The sequence below is a fragment of the Perna viridis genome, chromosome 4 (assembly GCF_037379345.1).
Source record: "Perna viridis isolate PV_CMFRI_1.1 ecotype Kerala chromosome 4, ASM3737934v1, whole genome shotgun sequence".
Taxonomy (NCBI): domain Eukaryota; kingdom Metazoa; phylum Mollusca; class Bivalvia; order Mytilida; family Mytilidae; genus Perna; species Perna viridis.
Genome location: NC_142448.1, coordinates 28416274 through 28433716, shown reverse-complemented (window position 1 = coordinate 28433716; position 17443 = coordinate 28416274). Strand labels below are relative to the sequence as shown.

Genomic DNA, 17443 nt, shown 5'->3' with positions numbered 1-17443 from the left:
CATGAGATTTTGAATTGAAAAGAGGTGGTTTTGGGCTATGAGTTGCTCATTTTCCGAATTTTGACATGAAATAATAAAAAAAAATTTTGAAAAAGAGGATCAATCTATCTGGATGGTAGCTTGATATGAGGATTCTATTATCATTGATAAGTTCAAATACCCTCACTGGATCAAAAAATAATGATTCTGTACGTGTTCTGTAAATTGATCATTGATGCTTCAGTTTCCTGTAGCTAATGTATGACTTCAGCTATAAAACTGGGTCATTTGAACATGACTGCATGTATGGCTTCAGTGAAAAGTCCACAGGTTGGATCAACCTACAAGCAAAACTAATGCATTGCAAGGTCTTGAAAAGCAAGATTAATTTTTATAGATGAGCAGTTCACCTACAATAGTCACTTTGCCAACCAATACGTCCAACATTTTCACCTCGGTAGATTGTCACTGGAACAATTCCTATTTTCCAATCGAACTGACTTAATTGAACAGCTGAAGTAATACTGTAGCTACAGATAGAAGAAAATATGCATGGTCAACTCTCAGTAATAGTTCTGATTAAGCTACAAGCCTTGTGAAATTTGTCCAAAATAGGATAGAAAAACACCAAAATGAGTTTTTTTGCCTTTCAAGTAAAGAAGTTCATTTTGAAGATTACACAGACTTCAAAATATAACCTAGGTTTTTTTCAATTTGAAATTGTTTTACTTCAAATAGGTAGTATGTTTTTTTAATTACTTACGAAGGTAAGTCAATTTGAATCATGCCAAAACCATTTGTTCCAATTAATCAAGACTTAATTTTTATTGCTTGTTCATGTTAATGTTTCTTTGTTTATGAAGTATAAAATGGTCAACATGTGCAATTTTGTATGTTTTAGTATGAAAGATTTTTAATATATTCAACTTTGTTTTGTTACTCAATTCATCTGTCGTTATGTTTCTACAAATTACACATGTACATTCCTGCATTTGTGATAACTGAGAATAAAATGGTGAACTATTTTTGTTGAGTAAATGATTGCCACTCATATCAAAGGAAAGAGCAACCTGTGGTTGATTTCACAACTGTAAGAAATGACATCACAATTCTTTATTATGATGCAAGTACCAGTCCATATAAAATTTATACATTACCAATGGTAGAGGCCATCTGAGGTGCAGAAAAAAAAAGCTCATACAATGTTTTTTTTTTTCAGTCTACTTATGTAAACTCATGTATTTTTAGCTCACCTGGCCTATGGTTTCTACAAATTACATATGTACAAATGTAGGTTTGGCCAAATTCTGATGTGGGTTTAGGTGCAGCATGATTAGATCTATCTCTGGTCAAATTTTCACTTTTTATCTGTTAAGCCATGTTGCTGTTGAGCCATATTCCACCAATTGCCAAAATAATTCTCATTACCGGTGTAAAGCCTACAAAAGTCTGCATTGGATCAAAGTTGTCTAACTCCTTGTTAGAGTTATTGCCCTTGAAAGACAAAAATTTAAACAGGTGAGCAATTCGGCTCCTGTGAGCCTCTTGTCAGGCAACTACATGTATAGTCCTTTATGTATTTTAGAAAACCATACATTCACATCCACATAAAATCGACCAAATGGCTAAGTGCCAATTTCATACAAAATTAAAAACAACTTTTGTAGCATCCAAATGACAAATCAAGACTAGTTAGTGGTCTGTAGCTGTAATTTTTCTGGATTAGAAATCAATGTGAAATTGATAACATTCCACTGAATAGTTTCAGAGGAGAATGAAATAATATAGGTGATGGCAATAGGTCACCTGAACCTTAAACCCTAGTAAGTTTAGGTTCTGGTCAAATGGAACAAATGCTTGTCAGAGTAGACAAAAGATAAATACTTCAAATATCATCATTGTTATAGTGAACCTTACTGTTAATAATTGTATGAGGAACTATAGGATTTCATACTAGTACTGTAAATTTTTCAAATGTCTATAGGTATAACCAAATAGGAAACATCTGAAGGCATAAAAATAGGGCATCTAATGGGACATCAAATGAAACCCCACCACATTGCAATAAATTTTTGGGGGTAAAAACAACTTATAATTACCATAACTTTTATGTTATTAATCTGATCATACTGAAATTCAAACTTGATCTGTATTTTATAATGCTTAATAGCTATACAAAGTTTGAAAATTTCTTTAGTTTATTACATGTATATGGAAACTGTCAGGAGATGGACAGACAGACAGGCAACTGGTGGGGTATAAAAACTGACAAATTATTCGTTAAAAAATTTTATTTCACATTTAGAATGTGACAAAAGCACCATTGTTTCAAATTCAGAATATTATATTCTCCAAAATTAATATAAATTGTCATTATAAATGACTAATATATTGAAGCAAATTGGAGTTATTCCCCTTGACTAGAATTGTATGTGTAAATGTATTTAAAGTGATATTCTCATAATGATTTAGCTAAATATTTTGCATCATAAAAATGTGTCTTGTATATGGTCATGATGCTCTTAACATAAAAAACTATATCTATATAAATACTAGTTAAACTTAAGTTAATTTTGAATTGCTTCTTCACAGCAAAACACTAAAACCCAAAAACCATAAAAATTTGGTTTACTCAAGTGAACAAAGGTGTCACACAGGAAGAATTGTATGTTTTCTTAACCTAACTGAGATAATTAAATTGCTTTAGCATTATTATGATAACTAAAATTACATTTGCCACTTGATTACTATGAAAAAAAAGGTATAAATAAACAATAAACAATAAACTGTACATGTACTTTTCATATATTTGAAATAAAAGTCATTTTAAATCATACCTGGAATTTAAAACATACAGAGGATGAGAGTCTTCACTGGAGACCACTTATTTTACACCAGAAATACTCTTTTAAAGACAATAATTGTGTGCTTATAAAGGACATCTGAGTTTTCCGATCAGCCAAATATGTAATGAATTTGTGATGTATTTAAATGCCTGATTATGCATGTACATGAAGCATTAACTTGTAAGAACTTTTTCAATGAACTAAATACTGGAAAAAATGGCCCATGTCCTTTTGAAATTCTTAACATGCTACTAAATTTGCATATTTAAAAAAAATTAATACACAAGTTTTCACGCAAAGATAAGAAAACTATTTCTATAATAAAAATATTTTGCAGAAGTGTTAAATTTGTACTTTCAATGAGTGAAGCTTAATCTGTCTCCTCAGAACTTGCTTTAAGTTTTAGTTTACTCTTGTTCATATTCCTACCCTATTAAAGTTCTAATAAATTCAGATTAGCAAATAGAAACTTATTCTTTTATATCCTGTTGAGTAAAAAAGTGAAATAATCTTTGAACATACCTTAAATAATTTGTACATGTAGGTTATGTAAGAATAAAACCCTAATTCTTAGAGGGTACACATGTACACTGTACATGTAAAATTATATTTGCATACAGGTATGCAGTTTTATATAGAGTAAAACATTGCTCTAAATCCTACCACAAGTGATTACATAAAAAAAGTAACAATTCCAATAGCTTCTCATTACCAGGTAAGAATCAACTTATTATACTTCTGGTTAGTTAGATTTATCATTTGTAGAGAATCAATTAGCAACAGACTAAAATTGAAACAAGATCAACTAAAATGAACCTCATAATTGAAAGCAGCATTATTCACAGTACTTTAAATTATACACTACACACCATAATGTTAACTTACATGTACATGCACATTTTTTTATCTTTAACAGATTAAAACTGAGCAGGAAAAATTCTCTAACAGAATAATAAATAAATAAGTTTTTAGTACATTCAGAATGTATAAAGGAACATGAACGTTTCATACTACATGTATATGTATTTATTAAAAAACACAATAAAAATGAGTAAAAAAGCACAAAACATTCCATCAAAACCATAATTTAAAGGGAAAGACACATACATGTACACGTACACTAAAAACTTAATGGAAAATTGTCCTCAAAATTGTGCACATCTAACAAGAAGTTTATACATAACATGTTCATTGCAGTACATTGTATAAGATAGTTGAATTTGGTCCATTTAAGACATCTTTTATCAAGATAGGTCTACATGCATGTCACCTTTGTAGTAAAAAATTGGAAGCTGTGCCCTCGTTTACCAGGGTTTAAACTTATTTTTGATAAATTAATTAATGAATATGACAATACATGTATATACCAGGTACTAAAGTACAACATGTACATGTACCTGCACATTTTACTCAGTACAAAATGTAGACTACATGATCTGACATGTACATACAATGTATACAAAAAAATATACCTTTTAACTTGAGCATGTTCTCTGTTGAAAATTTTGAATTACAGTAAATAAAATGATTGTTTGAAATACAAGTGTATAGCTAAATTTTACAATAAACTTCTCAGTTTTTAAGTTCTACTTGAGTGAATATTACCTGACCAGTCTGTTTAAAAACAGACACACTTACATTGTAGCATGCTCCTACCATGGCATTCATATACATGTACAACAATGTACATATTACATTTTTATACCCAAAAATGTAAGTGCATGTGAACAGTACATGTACAGTACATGTAAAAGAATAAAAAAAGATCTATATTGTACATAAAACACCCAGAATAGCTGTGTGTCAACAATTAAAAAGTACATCTAAATTTAAATTTTGGTACTCTTTACTCAAGTGTTCCCTCTTTCCTGTCAATCTTTTAGGTACATTTTTGGGGCTACATTTTGTATATTGACAGTAATTACATGTATGTGAAATTTCACATGAATCAGAAAAACATTTGAATTGTGATAGGGATAATACATCTGATTTTAAAGTAAATTTATTAAAAAAAGAAATACTGAAGAGAAAGTGAAAAAAAATATGACAAATTTTGCTTTACAATTATACAAAAATCAATGCTGTAACAACAGATAGTATTTCAGTATCTGTGGTAAAGGTAAACAGTCAACTTTTTGGGCAAAATGCTTTCCATTGCAGCTTTCACTCACAGTTGTCCGAAGAATTCTTCGACAAATCTGTTTTAGAGATGGTGCATTTCTTGTGTATTCTTCAAGGTAATTAATTGCTGCAGCATTTCTCCCAGTTGCATCCTGCAAGGAGTGTTTAACACATCGTATAAGCCACAATGGTACTCCAGCTGAAAGAATTAGTCTGATCATTTCAAAGTCCTTGTACTTAGATGCCCAAAACAATGGGCTGTTTTGGTAAGATGAAACAACTTTTGGTCCATCCAAATTACTGCCATTTAGTACCAAGGCTTTAGTAATATTGGATGTAACTTTATACATCATGGCAGTGATAAGTGGAGTATAGTTATAACGGTCCGTAATATTGACACTAGCACCATTGACAATCAGATATTCAACTAAGTCCGGCATCTGTTGTCTAGCAGCTACCCATAATGCTGTATGGCCAAAATTATCTTGTGCATCAATATCTGCTCCTGCATTTACCAAAGATATGACACCTTCCGTAAAATGCATTCTACATGCTGTAATAAGAGGAGGTTCTCTTCGATTCAACTCATCTTTACTAACAGTATTTAAACAGGTTTTCCCCTTTCTTTCTGAATGGCGCATTAATAAATTAAAGATGTCAAAATGCCTTTTATAAAGAGACAATGACAAGACAGTAGCTCCTTTCACCAATATATTGAAATCAGCATCTGGATGGGAAAGGAGGATGTTGCGCACATTTTGTGTGTTACCTGAAATTACTGCCACATAGAGATCAAAGAAGATGTGTGACTGGTTATAGAAGTTAATGGCTTGAAAGGATCCAGTCACCAAGATACCTTCATTTTTTAGATTTTCGCTAGTCCTGCCTTGGAATGTGTTGTATTCCTCTCTAGTAACACGTTCAACTCTACTCATCATAATTATTGTAGTTTATGATGCAAAATATGTCTGATGTTTCATGTGAATTCATTTACGGCAAACACCGTCATCTTTGTACAATTGTAATCAAATAGGGTCATCATTTGGTCTAAGGTTTCATATTTCAACAGTATCAAAATTCACAATATGAACGCGATCGATTTTTTGTTCCAAGACAGATCTGATAGATAATTGCAAGAACTCCTGTACTGTTCTCTTTCCCTTCAAAAGGAAACTACTAGACCAGCAAACGCACTTTGTAACAGGATTTACGTTTTTCCTGTGAGTTCCTTGTATTTCGCACAGAAAGACCAAACCCACAAATTAGAGTTGCAGAGGCTGGTGTTGATTTCCGGTTAACAGAGTGCCCGTCTGCAAAACAACGGATATTGTGATTGGATTATTTAGATAATTTCGACCAATCAGACGCCACGATACAAATGCACACTACATTCCTTGCCATTTACCAAAACATTACTGTGAAAGTAAATCAGATCTGAGAAATGCCGACCTGTTTGAGAGCTAAGTGTATTGTTGTCGGTGAGAATAAGTTTATCCCTGAAACGAAATAGCTTTATCATAAATGATCTTGGAAAACCGAAATTTGTTATGTATTCATTTTGAATTGTCAATGGAATATACAGTATAGTTCTGATTTTCATGATCTTTGATTCTATTAAAAAGAATAATGTTGAAATTAAAAAAAATATAGTTTGATGATGTAGGCAGTATCATTTTTGATGCATTGAAGAGTTTAGTAGTCTGAATTTCCTCTGACCCTGCAACTCTCCTCTTTTTATTTGGATATTGATCCATACCCCAAGTCAATCCCTGGGTTTTCCGTCCCTAAGTTGATCCGTCCCCTCTAATAATTATATTGTATGGATTTATGTGTATAAAATTTAGTTTCATACATGTATACTGAAACTTGTTATTTACAGACAATTTTATTTAGGACTGTGGTCATTATACTTTCAAAGTTGGTATCTAAATGAAAAAAAAAGGTTTAGTTTATTTATTCAGAGGTGAACAAACAAATATTCAAATTATGGTGGTTCTATGCAGTTGATGCAATGGAAGAGTCTTTAAGACCACATCTACTTCTTGACGCAAGATAGACTTGTAAACTGTTGTGCTGAAATTCCTGTTACGAAAATGCAAGTTAAGAGTAATTTTGTACTCATTATGCATAACTTACCGGTAGAAACATACTACGTTTTATTCAGCATGAATTAAAAAAAAATATGTATGAAATTTCTAATATTCTATATTTTAAGATTTGACAACAAAACAATGTCTCATCAATTTCTGCAACTGAAATAATATACATTTGTAGACTTAACTAAAAAAGAAAAAAAAACATAATTTTTCAAAAAGTTTTTTATTTATCAATATAGAAAATTAGTATTAATGTACTTCTATTACAAAAGCGAAGCTGCTGCTGTGAACATTGCTCGCACTCCAAAGCATGGTGGCAAGCACGAACTGCCTGGTTACAAACCACACACGGATACAGCATTGCAATTTTTTTAAACAGAGAGAAGTCTTTTATTCTCTTTTATTTAAAAAGGAGTGGAACACCAAACATTGTTTTTTTGACTGAGTTACTGTTTGATGTTCATTAGTTCATTAAATCAAGCTTTGAGTAGGCTTGGATGCCGTGTTGAACTTTGTAAAAATCTTGATTAAAAACAAGTGAATGTAAAACAATAACCCTTTAATGACTAAAAATAACTTAAATTGACTAGTTACTTTTCATTTTGTAATGTAATAATCATATGTAATTACTCTTAACTGTACTCAATTAGGTCTAATATTGATAATATCATGAATATATCTCATGAACTATAATCTATTCATTTATTTTATAAAATTTAAGAAAAGGATAAGATAAATTATTTTCAATGTTTATGTTTAATATTTTAATTGTATGAATTCCTTATGCATAATGCATCAAGTTTATGACTGGAGGTCAACTTTTAAAACATGGACGGATCCTCTTCAGGACAGCTCGACATGAAATCATATTGATATGATAGGTTGGGGACCAGAACAGACTTTTGGAATGAAACAGAGCCGATATGTTTTGCGGAACTGGAATCTTATGGAATATATTTTTAATTCTGTGGAAAATTAGACATGGTACCTTTCCACTCCAATAGTAACAAGCTTCACCCACTCATCTCATGCGACTTCACATGTACATGTATTTGCAATTTAAAATGTCAACAACACAGGGTAAACTTGTAAAATGATCAAAACTTAATATGAAGTGAATGTTTTGTAACAGATAGGAAAATGATTCTGGAATCTTAACTAGGTACTATGTAGGTATGACATGCAGGATTTCTAATTGAAAAGTTGTTAGAAGCATTTGAAGTGCAATACTCTGTGGTCTAAATCCTCCAACTTTTTATATGGAACATCATTCTGACCACCAACATGACATATCAATATCCAAAGAAAAAAGAGAAGGGTTGCAGGATCAGATGAAATTCAGACTATGAGTTAAGTACAAGAAAAAATTAAGTGTCATATATTTATTTGAAAAAAGTGCAAAAAATATCTTTGTAGTTAACTTGTAAACATTCATCCATTTTAGGTCTGAAAATCTTTTTCAAAGTGAACGATATAATTTCAGATAGTATTTCTAATATTTGTGAAAATCATGAAAATTAATTGAGAATAACTTTTCAAATAATTTTTTGAAAGAAAATTTTATTTTGCATAGAAACCAAGGGAAAAATTATAAGTGACTGGAAATTTTTGGCAGCTATCCATAGTTTTTCATTTTGCTGACAATTGGTGACTTAATTTAATGTATCCTACAGTATATGCTCATGTGTTGAGATTAACTCACAACTTTTTGGGGTAGGGATGTGCCAATGTCACTCAGGAAAATGATTTGAGTTTTATGTATTATTTTTACCTATAGAATATACACACATATCCAACCTGAAGTGCCCCTGAAGATGTACATGTATAAGTTTGCAATGGTCAGGTGAAATTTTTGTCCAACATATGACGTATTCTGTTTTGACATTATGATATACATGTATCATGAGTTGGAGACAATTCACACACTAAAAACTATTTTCTGCCCTATGGTAAATTTTTGGCAGGGTTTTAACTTAAAATATTTGCTTGGTAGCGCATAGATTAAATTGTGGTGGCCAATTTGTATAGTTCTCTACCATCACAGTAGAAACTTTGGTAGCTCACAACAAATTTTAGGGGCCATTTTTCCAATGGCCCCTGCTAATTTTAAACCCTATTTTGGGCAATTTGATCCAAATACTTTAAATATTTTTGGATTTCTTTACCACTTGGAAGCATATAAAAGAATTAATAAAAAGGGATTAAATTATGCTACAATGTAGTAATAGTACTGTTCACTGCAGCTTTTGAAAAGGACAAGGTAATATAGGTCAAAAGGGGGACACAGTAGGACATAAGAGGCAATTTTGAAGGCACATAAAAGTATTAACATCTACATGCATGACATGTACATGTATTAAGGTAAAAATGACAGAAAAAGGCAGGACACTGATACAACCCATTGAAAAGGGGCAGGATATCCATGCCCACCTGAAACCATTTGTAGGGATCACTGATTAATTTATCTAGATAACTGTGTAGTTTTGTTATAGAAGTAGATATTCATGCAGAATTTTGCACATGTGTAAATCTGTTTAATGATAAGAAGCCATTTCCTTCTTATCTTGTTGATGATTATTTCTCATAAGAATAATTCAAGGATTGTTATTATTTAAGATTGCCTATGATTATTTGATAAAAAATATTTTTTATTGTTCAACATCAAGATTCTTAAAAAAAAATGGCACAAAAAGAAAATAAAAATGTGAAAGTCATGTAAAAAGTTACTAGCATGGATTCCTTTGAGAAGGTACAGTTGTACTTAAAATGTACATTTGTTTGCCTATTTTTTTTACCTTTACATGTTTTTTTTGTTTTTGTTTTTTTTACACATGTTGTTTGTTTTTTGTTATTGTTGTTTGTTACATTTACACATGTTGTTTCCAAAGGTTATAGATACATTTTCTTTAATTAATTGTTGATACTTTTTAGGTGATTCATCATGTGGTAAAAGTTCAATCTGCCAAGTTTTTCACAGTGATGGCTCTCACTTTCCTAAAAACTATACTGTGGTTAGTATGATCATCTAATGTATCAATACTATATCTTCAAAATTCAATGTACATGTACTTCAAGGCATACACATATACATGTACATTGTACATTGTCACTTTTTTTGGCTTTTTTGTCTGTTCTCATCATTGTACTATATTTTATTCTAAGTTTTGATGAACCTTTAGTATGTGTACATATTCTTGTGTTCGTTCATTCATTGGAGTGTACACTTACATTACCTATTCTTGTGTTCGTTCATTCATTGGAATAACTGAAATATTATCACTGGTGCCGAAGAATGCCTGAAGTTAATGCAGAACTTATTCTGTGCACAAATTAAATCTTCATGCCTTCTTGGACCAAGTGATTATTTTTTTGGTAATTTACGATAACCAATTGATTATCCTATTTATCATGTATTTTTTCTTCATAATTTATTGCTATTTCACATATAAACTCCTAAATTTTGTGACCGAAAGATTGATATTTTTGATGGGAAAGGAGACTGAGAATTAGACTACAAAATTTATTTCACATTGTGAATTATGGAAATTTTTTACACAGGGAACCTTGGATAAATCACTGCCCACTGTATAATAATCTTGTGTCCATTTGTCAACTGAAGTTTTCTATGTGTATATGATAATAATTTAGAAGGGTTATTGAAGTTTATCAATGCTTTTAACATTTACAGGTATTTTTTACTTTTATGATGCACACTCTTAACATATTTTTCAGACAACTGGAGCTGAGCTTCTAGTAAAGCATGTAAATATACCAGAAACAAAAGATACAGTGGTAAGTTCTGAAACTTAAATCAGAAAAATTCTGATTGTTTAATATCGGCCCATGTATTAAAACAAAATGTTTCTGTTAGAGACTTACAGTATAACCTGTGTAAACCAATGTTGTGAAAGTACTTTAATTCATGATACCATTTTTTGTGGATCAGGGAAGAAACACAAGTTTGTGGATTTTTGAATTCATGGTTTGAATGTTTTCAGTGTACACATCAATGGGAATCTCTTTTTCGTTGGGAACAAAATTTTGTGGTTTGGTCTGTCCACGAAAACCACGAACATTGGTATCCCACAAACAATAGTACTTTCACAGTAGTCCTTGTTCATATATATATATGGAATTCAAGTCATTTTAGCAAGTTTTTCAAAGGGACATAACACACAACAACCTAGTTGGCTGTCTCATTGGTAAACTATTTTCACTCAAGATTGTTAGTGCTTAAGTGGTTTGAAATAAATTATACAAAGTATCCAAATACTTACCACATCTATAATAAGTCAAGGATTTAAAGTATACTGCTGTCTATTGCTCTAATTGGACAGTAAACCAGTCTGTTGGGTTGTGGAGTTACTTTCCTTAGCACAGTTTTTTTTTTTAAATAAAAGTCAGTGTCAGGAATATGAAAAAGGTCTATTGCAAATCACAAGTTATTTTGAATAAAAGTTGTTGATTATAATAAAGCTGAGAATGTGTATTTTAAAATCATATTTGTAATTTACTACATAAGTGTATGAATATTGTTAGCATGTGTTAGTAATTTGCCTCCATGCTGTCATTGATCCGAAAATGTCCAAAATTGGATTTTCAGTAGCATTTATTCAAGTAAATTGGTGAGGAAAAAAAAATCTAGGATCATTGTAGTATAATGATTTTGAAATGCTTATTTTCCAAGCGTTATGGTGGTATACACCTTTTAGACATCAAGTGTACTAAGAACTCACAGCGAAATTTTGAAAGTTATTATTTTAATGTTAGAAATGTTTATTAAGACCTTTACCAATATGGAGTTATGACTTGATCAAAAAGTAGAACTGCGGGGGTATTTGTGATCAGTGTTTAAGTGCAGATGATTTATTTCTTCAATAACTTGCAACTACTAATTTTGAAATTACATACAGAGGTACTATAAATTAAAAATTGTCTTCCTATATTTCTCAATCTACTGATGATGATCACTTTTTTTTTTCAGGAATTGTTCATGTATGATTCTGCTGGAAAAGAAATTTTCTCTGATTTAGTGCAAAAATTTGTGAGTACTGTGTGGTTTGTATAGATATTTTATTTAAGGCTGTGGTACAATGTGTATGAAGATCCTTATATTAGTTTGTGGTTTGTCACACTTACTTAACAAAAAGTACTTAATCACTTCTTTTCAAACTTGACACAATGGACCATAAAATACATATTTGATGTCTATTGCATTTACTTTTTGTTTAGAAATAAAGGACATCTGTGATCCTCAGATTTATACAGATCACTATCTCTTTCTGGTATTATAATGCATCAGTAGTTTTCAGTAAGAGCTTTAAAGTATAATGACTATTTTTTGTCTTTAATTAATGGTGTTAGGCTAGCATACATGAACATGAAATAAATGAAGCAGTTACTTGTATTTGTATAAGAAATAATATCTGCTGCATGAAAAAAGTCATATTTAGTCATTAATATTTAGGTAAAATTTTCATTATTTTTTTTATAGTGGGACCATCCTAATGTTGTAATGGTAGTATATGACGTCACCAGTGAAACATCTTTTTCTAGTTGTGCAAAATGGTTAGAAAGGGTGAGGTCACAGAAACCAGAAGTACATCTACCAGGTTAGTGTTGCCATGACTACTAAAATATTGAATTGTTTTCCTGAAATTGGCTGGGGAAAAATACTTCCACTGATGGAAAACTATTTTTTATAGGGAATACATATTGTGCGTAAATAGGTTTGTTCCATATTAAATGACAGGAAACTGCTTATAGAAGTTGAATCTCGACCTGGTGCTCATTTTCTAAATCTTCAATACACTATGTTTAGTTCCAAAGAGTAATCAAGGGAACCAAGGTTATAGCGGTAATCAAAAGAATGTAATCCAGGGACAAAGACCAGACATGAAAAATAGATATACACAACAAACAACATAAAGTAACTAAAATCATACATACAAAGTAACAAAAGCAAATGAGCAACTAGGACTCCACTGAAAACTGTGAGCATGGACAGGGTGGACCAGTAGGGTAAGCATGCTCTGCTTTTCAAGAAAAACCCGTCGAGTCAAAATCCGGAGTAGACGAAAGAGGAAAGGAAAACTATGACATGTTGAACAAATCAGTTTTCATGGCGCAGATGGATACACCGTAACAATCCACAAGTTCATGATGGTGACCATAAAACTTTTTGTAGTGATGACTTCAGTCTTGTAGCAACATAACCCTACTCCAGAAGCCTAATTGTTAGAATTCTAGCGCAATACAAAAAGTCTGCGTAGTCTCGGCAAGCTCTGGCATAACGTATGACTTGTGATATGAACACTCCATACGCAGGTGCTGAAGGGATGTTGCCGCAGATGAAAGGAAAGTTGACAATTTTGAATGAAAAGTCATCACGTTTGTCGTACCGTTTGGTCAATAGTTTTCCTTGACCATCGATTTCTAAGTGTAGGTCAAGATATGAGGCTGACTTCACAGTGTCTGTAGTATCCTTTATCTCAAGTTCTTTGGGGTAGATTCAATTTATCAAATCCCCAAAATTAGGATCCTATGAATTGTATTTCTAGAGTCAATTACTGCTTTTGACACTCCATGAACATGCTGTATAACGAAATTAGCTATGGTTCATGTTTTGATGCCCATGTTACCCAATTTAGTAAAAAAACACTTTTATTTCACAGGAAATATTTAAAAAGTGAAAATAAGTAAGACTGAATCATACAGATAATAACATCAAAAGGATTTACTTTATAGGTGTTGTAGTGGCTAACAAGATAGATTTAGACCAGAGAAGAGTGATTAGTCCAAAAGCTGGCCAGGACTTTGCAAATGCTAGTCAATTGAAATACTTTGAATGTTCAGCAGTAAGTAGTTTGTGAAGTTACTAGTTCTACATGGTTGATAAAGGCCTTAATGAAAAAATGTAGAATGATAGATAGATTCATTGTTTACCTTACTGAGGTTAAGGTTTTTATACCATTTTTTTTTTTTTTGGAAGATAAGAAAATAAATGATACTGCTTCACAGGGAATAGTTCTTAATGTGAAAAATTTGTTCAATGGATTAGTTTACATGTAGATGATTAAGGTTAATACTAGTAGTTTTATCTGTTTTATCTCATAGTAGTTGAAAATCCTGTTGAAACATCCCCTTTTTCAAAAAGTATTTCTTAAATGTATAAATCTGAAATATTTTTGTTAGAGTTATTTTATGTAGTCTGAAACAATAATTAACACATATGATTTAATATAGCATACGAAAAGTCAGGATTGCTTATTACATTATGCTGTGTTGACTAAGTGAATGCAACATGTAGAACTGCTGTTAAAAAATGCATATAATCAGATTCATAGGCACCCAAACCTTGATTGGTATGGCAGGAGTTATACATATATGTTTTGATCTGTTTAAGTTAGTAACAGTGTAAAATATTCTGTTTTTAAACATTTTTGAGAAGAATTATTAAATTATATATGAAATATAACATAAATTATTGGTACGGCAACTGCAGTACTTGCTGCTACCTCTTGAGATTTTGTTATATAGTTATGTAAATTTCTTTATTTTGTAAAAAAAACATTACTTTTTTTGTCCAATATTAGAAAAAAGTAAGTAGAAGTATAACATATACTAATGTGGATATGAATGAAAATGTGTATTGTATCATGTAATTAACACCTGTTTATATTGTATACTTTGCTGGTACATGTATCGATTAATTACCTGCTTACATGTATAAAATTTGATTACTTGTAGCTATTTTCTGTATGTTGTTTCAGATTTGTTATATTATTCTCCATTGGAGTTTTTTTTCTTTTTGGTTTAATGTAAAATTGCTTATGAGACTAAAATTAGCAATGCAAGGTCCTTTGATACTCTTGTTATGTGCATGTTACAAGCTAATTCAAAGATTATATAAGAAGTGTTCTGAAAATTGATAGTTCATTGTTTGATGCCATGCCAGTAAGATAATACATTAAAGTAACTTTTGTATGTTCAATTACCTGTAGTATGCATGATTAAAAAAATTGATCCATATTTATATTTTGCATGATAATAGGTGTTGGGACAGTGAAATCATAATAAGAATAGATTCTGAAAAATTGTAGCAAGATGTAGCAAAATGCAACTAAATCGTTTCAAACTTTTACTTAATGCTGTGAACGATTAAATAGAGGTCATATTGGAATACAATGTATTCTTCATTTACTGTTGTGGAGTTATGGCCCTTTTTTACTTGAAAATTCGGAATGCAGAAAGAAGTATGTCTGATCAATAGATCACATATTTACTCTTGTATTACTTCTGATTGCTCTTCAAAGATATTACCTAGTAGTTTTGCAAGAAACATTGAAAATTGATTTTGATGTAATGATTCACCATCAGTTGAATCATTTACACTCACAAAAATCTTCTGAATTTAATTTTTAGTTTTCTTGAAGTGAATTTACCGCTGATGATCTATAGCGATAAGTTTTTTATATGGTCAGTATCCTGGTAACATATAATTTAGTACTCAGTTATTTAGTTAATTTAATTTTCATTACAGAAAGAGATGCAGAATGTTGATGGCGCCTTTTATTACCTAGCTAACGAGTTTTATAAACTCTACCAAGAGAAGATAGAACAGTTTAAGTCATTGACATAATTGTTTACTTAAACACCATGTGCATTCCGTCCTATATTTATGTCTTATTTACATTAAAACTACAATTTTTTTATCTTTATTTAATTTCTAGAACTAATAACTTCATCTTTTTTATAGTCACCATTGAGCAAAGAACTGATCTGTTCATTGAAACTTATGTGTTTAGTTTTATTCTTACTTGACTTGTTCCGCTTCATCCCATGGGGGACTTCGGGTGACCACTGTGGCTTCCAATCTCCTCTTATCTTTTGCAAATACTTTAATTTCTTCCCAGGTCTTTCCAATCTTCTGGGCTTCTGTATTCAAATCTCGCCTCCATGTGTTTTTTGGTCTACCTCTTTTTCTATGGCCTTGAGGGTTCCACTCAAGGGCATGGTGTGTTACATTTGTACTTCCTTTTCTCAACGTGTGTCCAATCCACCTCCATTTTCTTGGTGTAATTGTTTGCATGACCCGTTCTTGTTTGGTCCTTTGCCATAAGTTGTTATTGCTGATTTTATTTGGCCACTTTATTCCAGGGATGTTTCGTAGGCACCTGTTTATGAAAACTTGTACTACTGGTAGATGCAACAGTTGATCGCCATGTCTCTGATCCATATAAAAGCACTTATTTATCATTGGAGTTGAAAATTCGGATCTTTGTAGATGTTCTTAGTACTTTCCTCCTCCAGATCGACTTGAAGATAGCAAAAGCTTGTTGTGATTTCTTTTCCCTTGCTACCATGTCTTCATCTGTCCCTCCTGTTGTACTAATGACACTTCCAAGATAGGTAAATTGTACCACATCTTCCATTTCATAACCTCTAGTTTTATTCATACTACTACAAATACACGTGTTTAGCTTTATTCATATTACTACAAATACAATCATTATGTATATTGTTATGATAGGCCTGTTGTCATCTGGTAGGCCTAGGGTAAGGGACATAAGTCTTGAAATCAGTGATATGTTTGTATCATATTCAATTTCACCAAAGCCTATGAAGCTTTTATTTGAAACAGAATGAAATCAGTTCAAGTTAAATAGATGCTTACATGAGATTGATGTAAAATGCTTTACAGAAACATTCCAGTGATTTGTAAGAGTTGCATCCCTTACCTCAGGTCTACCTCCTTAAGACAATGAATTGTGCTTTGATAAATTGATCTTCATTAAGGTTCTTCCCAAGTCCAGATCTAGGACAAAAAATAATGGATTAAATTTTTTACAATTTTCTTTAAAAAGTAAAATATGCAAACCATGAAAACTTTACAGAATGTTTCAGTTCAGTTTATAATGTATGGAAATAATGAATATATTGACATTCCTAGATCTTGACTGAGGAAGAACATTTAGATAAAGCGTAATGATTCATACCACAAAAAAATTGATATAAATTTTGTAACCTCCACATTTTAAGAGGAAAAGAAAGGGCCAAAATGAATTGTTTTGATAGAGCTTGCTGTGAAAGTATTGTTCGTGGTGTACCAATTTTCATGGTTTTCTTGGGTAGAAATTTGGTTCCCAACGAAAAGGAGATTTCCATTGAAGTGTATACTGAAAACCTCAACACCACGAATTCAACTTGTGTTTCTTCCCTAATCCACGAAATTGGTATCCACGAATTAAAGTACTTTCACAGTAACTTGATGAAAGACAATAGATAAAAGGTAGGAAATGATCAAATTATTCAGAATGGTAAAACCTATCTGCTTGCAAGTTTTCTTCTCTCCATAAAAATAGTCATTGCTCTTTGAAGTTAAGGGTTTCACTGATTTCT

The 17443-nt window shown here is 31.4% G+C and overlaps 2 protein-coding genes across 3 annotated transcripts; one reads left to right on the top strand and one right to left on the bottom strand.

Moving 5' to 3' along the window:
• Nucleotides 1-2255: 2255 nt before the first annotated feature.
• Nucleotides 2256-6255, bottom strand: LOC148619614 (uncharacterized). Its single transcript, XM_088579727.1, has one exon. The coding sequence runs from the start codon at nucleotides 5882-5884 to the stop codon at nucleotides 4901-4903; it is 984 nt and encodes a 327-aa protein (XP_088435853.1). The 5' UTR covers nucleotides 5885-6255; the 3' UTR covers nucleotides 2256-4900.
• Nucleotides 6256-6294: 39 nt separating this feature from the next.
• Nucleotides 6295-15756, top strand: LOC148619613 (intraflagellar transport protein 27 homolog). 2 transcript variants are annotated; one of them, XM_088579730.1, is made up of 8 exons: nucleotides 6326-6424; nucleotides 6950-8391; nucleotides 9974-10053; nucleotides 10775-10834; nucleotides 12027-12086; nucleotides 12537-12654; nucleotides 13790-13899; nucleotides 15585-15756. In XM_088579730.1, exons 2-8 carry the CDS (start codon nucleotides 8388-8390, stop codon nucleotides 15681-15683), a joined length of 531 nt encoding a protein of 176 aa, XP_088435856.1. In that variant the 5' UTR covers nucleotides 6326-6424; nucleotides 6950-8387; the 3' UTR covers nucleotides 15684-15756. The 2 variants fall into 2 exon arrangements, with proteins under 2 accessions (XP_088435855.1, XP_088435856.1); XM_088579729.1 differs by lacking the exon at nucleotides 6950-8391 and having other exon boundaries at nucleotides 6295-6424.
• The last annotated feature ends 1687 nt before the right edge of the window (nucleotides 15757-17443 follow it).